Source organism: Apteryx rowi, unplaced genomic scaffold (assembly GCF_003343035.1).
Source record: "Apteryx rowi isolate R43461 unplaced genomic scaffold, aptRow1 scaffold_15, whole genome shotgun sequence".
NCBI classification, from domain to species: domain Eukaryota; kingdom Metazoa; phylum Chordata; class Aves; order Apterygiformes; family Apterygidae; genus Apteryx; species Apteryx rowi.
Window position 1 is genome coordinate 8,020 of NW_020447752.1, and position 5,588 is coordinate 13,607.

The 5,588-nt window shown below is 65.0% G+C and overlaps 1 protein-coding gene across 1 annotated transcript in view; it reads right to left on the reverse strand.

Annotated features, from left to right (window-relative positions):
• The window catches only part of SH2B3 (SH2B adaptor protein 3), a gene marked incomplete at its 3' end in the record, with an annotated part of 15,562 nt that overhangs the window by 7,994 nt on the left and 1,980 nt on the right, over positions 1-5,588 (reverse strand). The window contains 2 exon segments of the mRNA XM_026058769.1: positions 5,220-5,554; positions 5,557-5,588. The exon segment at positions 5,557-5,588 is cut by the window's right edge and continues 344 nt beyond it. Of these exon segments, the coding sequence (XP_025914554.1) occupies positions 5,220-5,554; positions 5,557-5,588 (367 nt within the window).

The window sequence follows — 5,588 nt, forward strand, 5'->3', positions numbered from 1 at the left end:
AAAAAAAAAAAAGAAGAGGAAAAAAAAAAATTAGAAAGCCACCGCTGCAACCTCGAGAAGCCCAGCGGAGAGCCGGCGCCGCTCGCCTTCGAAGAACAGCGCTCGCGCGAGGCGCGGCGCGGCGGCGAGGGCAGGCGCCAGCCGTCCCGCTCGGCGGTGGCAGCCCGCGCGCGGCCGAGCTGGGAGCAACGACGGCACCTGCAGGGATTCAGCCCGGCGGAGGCCAGCGGGACGGAGGACACCGGATGGCATCCAGACTGACAAGAGCGGGACACGGGGACATGTCCCCGCTGCAGCCACCCCCTTCCTGGCCGTGCCGGCTTGGCCGGAGCCTGCGGGCACCAGCACCCCCTGCCCACCTGCACGGACACCGGGGAGGAAAAGCTGATTTTCCATCATTCTTCCAGGAATAAACGGATGGAGGAGCTCGGGGAGCACCAAAACCAGGGGGGTGGCAGTGCCCTGCCGCACGGGTGCGGAGGTGACAAGGACGTTTGCATAATTGCATAATTAGAGGTCTCCCCTTACGAGCAAACAGTACAGCCGGGGCCAGGTCTTCCCAAAACACATCCCGGTTCTGCCTGCCCGGCCCGGGGCGGGAGCCGCAGGGAGCTCCGGCTCCGCCACTGCCTCCCCCAATGCCCTTGGGTGAGTCCCTTAATGCCGCGCTCCAGTGGCCCCGGTCCGACCCGGTGTCCCGGGATGGGGTGGGCACATGGCTGCGCCGGCAGCCGGGATGGACTTGCCGGGAGCGGGGAACGAGCYGCCGGCGCCACGGCCCCATCCTCCCCCCGGCGAGCGGAGCTGCTCGCTCAGGAGCCTGCAGTTCTCAGAAATGAGCTTCAGGTGAAAGGAAAGGGGAAAAAAAAGAAAAAAGAAGAAGAAGAAAAAAAAAAGGAAGTCGAAGCAGTCTCGCACCGAGCACACAGAGATAAAAATACTGCTCGTCTCGAGGACGAGGCTGTAAAATCCACGGCACCGGCACCGCGTTTGTTTTTTTCACCGGAAGGATCCTTCTGGATTCAGCRCGGAGTGCAGTCGTTTACGGGATGCGATGGGTTTCATTAAAACGCTATAAAGAAACCAGCACAAATGAAAATCCCATTTCCCTTCCCCTTCCTGCAAAAACATCTGGTCAACATAAACGGCTGTGGACATTTCCGCTGCAAATCCCAGTTTGCACGGGGTTTAGGACCGGGCCATAAAAAATAAACGGTGCTTGGGGCCGGGGCCGGGCCGACGAGCCGGAGAGCCCGAAAGCCGCTGCCGAGCGCCCTGCTCGCGGCGACGGGCGACGCGGGGCACGGCGAAGGTGAGAGGGACGCCGGGGCCGCCTGCCGCGGCTCCCGCAGGGGACCCGGGCGCGAGGAGCGCGTACGCCTGCGCACTCGCCTGCCCAAAAACACGTGAGCCTCTTTGGCCAGCTTTGATTCAAACCCACAGAAGCGCAGAGGCCTCAGAGCTATTGAATTCCTACGAGCGACGTGACGGTTTGTGGCTTGGTAGAGGAGACAGAGCCGGCTCGGCGCCGCCGCTGAAGGGCGGCAGGAGGTGCGAGCGCTGCCCTCGTAGCGGACACCGGCGAATCCGCCCGGGCGCGCGCTCCCGGGGATGCGGCCAGGGTCTCCCCGGGGCTGCTGCGCGGCGAATAACTCGTTTACATAAATGCGCTTAGCTGAAGGAGCCCAAACTGAAAAAAAAMCCAAAAAACCCTTTATCTGTATACAACTGAAAATTAGAAAAGAAAAACCTGCAGGCCAAGTTCAGAAGGTGAGCAGAGGKGAAAAAGAAATAAATAATATATATACACGCATAAAACGTATATACGTATACATACCTAAATACATGCCATAGCTATCCATAGGCACCGGTGCCTGCGCACATCCGCACGCGTGCCCGTACAAGAGCGAAAGCCCGGAGCCAGAGCCGGGGGAGCGGGGCGGGAGCTGCAGAGCATCGCGTGTGCCGCCCCGGCAGGGCTGCAGCTCGTTGCTCTTAACCCCTCCGAGCCCTCCCGGGCGAGGAGGGCAGCGGGCCGGTGCCGCCCGGGGTTTTCCGCCCCCCCCACTTTTGTCGCTCCGTCGCTAAAAAGCAGGCGAGCGCAAGGCACCGCGCAGGACACGGCTGCTGGTGCAACCCCGAGCGCCCCGCGCTGCCGCGGCCTCCCACGGGCTCTAGCGACACGACCTGCCTCGGTAGAGGGCTCCCGATTAAATCACCTCCAAATCCCTCATTTGCAACAGCGTGTTCCAGCGCTCGAGGGAGGAAGGAGAGGAGCCAAACCCAACGCAACAGCAGCAGGGAAGCGCCTTGCTCCGTCCCAAAGCCCCGGTCGTGGCGGAAGGCTCAGCACGGCTTGGCACCCGCGCGCCCGCCCAAGCGGGAGATGGGATTGGGCTCTTCAGGGAGCCCCGCGCCGTTTGATGCTGGCCACATTACGGGATTAGGCTCAGGGGCCTCTTTGGAGCGCACCGAGGGAGAAAGTCCGGGCGGAAAAAAGTTTCCAACAGCAGSAAGATCTAAGAGAAGCCGACATCGCGGTCAGGCCGCTCTGCAGCACGAGGGCTCGCGGCATCCCGCTGCGCACTGCATCCCTGCGCCCACGCACGCTGCATCCYGCTGCGCGCCGCATCCCTGCTGCACGCTCCATCCCGTCCCTGCGCCCGTGCACCACCCGTGCACCCCTGGGGTGACGCTCCCTTTCTCACCTCCCCTCGCCCCATTATGGGGTTGCTCCCCAATATAGGGACTTGGGGCTCCTGAGTTTGTTGCAAGTCTTTGGAAATTTGGGGAGGGCAAAGAGGGGAGGGCAGCTCTCACGCTCCCGGGGGAAACCTCGGGGGTGACCCGAGCGCAGCTGGAATGGCCGGAAACCAACAGGCAAAGAAAACACCCGCAACTGCTTTTGTAGCTGCTTGTTTCAAAGCACCTGAGCGTGGGACCCCGGGAAAGGCAGCGCCTGGGAAGCCGGCGGGAAGGGAAGGGAAGGGAAGGGAAGGGAAGGGAAGGGAAGGGAAGGGAAGGGAAGGGAAGGGAAGGGAAGGGGCTCCCCCAGCCTTCCCCAGGGAGGATTCGCCTTAATTTAAAGGGAAAACCACCGCCCAGCTGCTGCCTTTCCTCCGGCCTGGCTTCGCCTCCCGCGCTTGGGGCGAGCCGCCGTCCCCGGGCCGCCTTTGCGGCACCGGTGGCACCAGCGGCGGCTTTGCAGCTGGTTTAAACACCTGCTCACCGYGCCTCTCCGCATTAGGCTCCCAAGCACCACCTTTTAAGGTTTTATACGGAAAGCTCCTTCTGAAGCCTGATTTACTCCAGATCTGGCCGACTTCCAGCTTCCGGAACCCTTCAGCTGAGGTTAGTGGGAAACGGGCTGCAACCAGGAGGGGGAACGCGGCTGTGCCGCAGTTAGCCAGCAGGGATGGGCCTCTCTGGAGAGGGTTTCCGCAGGAACCCACTTCCCCAAGAGACTCCCAAAATCCTGGGAGCAACGTTCCTCATGTCGGCGCATCCCTCAGCGGCGACGAGGACCGCAAAGCAAAGTGGGGAGAAAAAAAAAAAAATGCAAAGAGACTTGCAAAATATTCGGCGATCCTCCCGGCTTCCTAGCGCACACAGGGGCAGCGAGCAGCTCCCAGCGCGCAGCCGAGCCGGAAGAGCCCCGGAGGCGCCGGGGCCGGGGGTGCCCGTGCCGGGGCACGGTGCCTCTTGCAGCACCTCCGGGCTGAGCCGTCCTGTTATCGCCCGCCGCGGCCGCTTCCAGTTTCTCTTGGCGCCCTCCTSTTTCGACAGCAAGACGTCGAGAACGGGACCAGAAGCGGCATTTAAAGATTAAAGCGGGTCGGCAGGAAGGACGCGCTCAGCCCGGGGCTTGTTTGCGGAGCTCCTGGCGGGGTGGGGAGGCCAAAAAAARAAAAAAAAAAAAAAAAAGGGGGGGGCAGCGAGCCTCAATTCGCTTGCTGCGAGATGTGATTTCCAAGCGCGTGACCACATCCTCGGGCGAGCTCGGCCCCGGGGCGCGTCGCCCAAACCGGCCCTGCGCCGGGGCGGCCACCCGCTCGCTGCGCCTTCGCTGCCGACCCGTGCAAAGCGCCGGGGCCGCGGAGCAGCGAGCAGCCCGGCCTTCCCCCGGCCCCCTCCGCGAGCACCCGGGCGCTGGCACGGCGGCTTTGGGGTTCGAAGCCGGCAGGTGTTTTGGGGGGGTTTTGCCCRGAGCTCAGGCAAGCCGCTCGCCGGCGGCTCCCGCGGCAAATCACAGACGCGTCCTCGCGGCAGGGACCGGGCGCCGCATCCCCTAACCGAGACTTCCTTGCTCCGAAACACGAGATAGTTATCAAAGCTAAATGACTAAAGAGAAAGAAACCCAGCCCGCTGCACGGGCACGAAAGCTGCCGCGCGGAGGAACCGCCCGCGCGGGCGTGAAGCGCCGTGACGAAGCTCCTGCCCCTTGCGATCGCTCGGGTCTCGCTCGGATCCTGCCACATCGTCGTCTCAGCGCTTCTCTAACCGCCACGGCAGCGCCCCGGGGTAGACGACGCCCGAATTTCTATCCACGAAAGCACTTTAAGGTGTTTTTCTTTTTTWAAAAAAACTCCTTTTCAGCCCCTGCAGGGAGCCGAGGAAGGCACAGAGCCCGGTTTTCTTTTCCCTTTGCTTTCCCCGTTTCCCGCGGGGCCAGGCGCTGCCGGGAGCCTGCGGGACACGAGGTGTCAGCCGGGGCTCGCCGGAAAGCAGGGTCGGGGACCCGGCCCGGCTCCGACCGAAATGCAGAAGGTGCCTGGAGCGAGCGCAGACACTGTCTCCCGTGCCGCCCTCCGGACGCGGCCCCRAAAGCGAGCACCGACCCTGCGGACGGCTCGTGCGCCGAGCGGCACCGGGCTCCGCGCACGGGCGGGTTGCGCAACCAGCCGCGGCGGCGGCGAGAAGCGAAAGGGAAATTTGCGTTACCGGAACCGAGCTGCCTCTCGCCTCGTCAGCAAGGCCGGGGGAGGGGGGGTGAGGCCGAAACGCCGGGGCCAAAGTTGCCTCCCGCGGCGGGAGCGAGCTTCGCCCGCCGGGGGAGACGGTCCGCGGACGAGCCCGCGGCGGCGCAACGCCGGGGCCGGGCGCGCGGGCGAGCGACGCGACGGGGCGCACCGCGGGAAGACCGCGTGGGACGGGGGGGGGTCCGGACCGCTGCGGGGTCTCCGAAAGGGGCCGCGGGTGGCCGGCCGGCCGGCGCTTACCTTGGGCGGGTCGAAGAGCTCCAGGACGTAGTCGGCGGCGTGGGGCGGCCCCGCGCGGCGCAGCAGCAGCCGGCAGCGCTGCCAGCATGTCCCGCTGTCCAGGCAGCTCTCGTCCAGCAGCACGTACTTGAGCAGCCCCTCCTTGCGCACGGCGGCCGGCGGCGCCCGCTTGCCGGGGCCCAGCTTGAGCGCCGCCTCCGGCCCCTCGGCCTCGCCGGCGAGCGCCTCCGAGGAGCGCCGGCGGAAGAGGCTGCGCCAGCTGCGCCGCAGCTGGCTCAGGGAGAAGGGCCGCCGGGCGGAGGCGGCCAGCTCCTCCGAGCTCCACGACTTGCGCAAGGCGCCGCGCTGCTCCGAGCGGCCGCTCCGCTC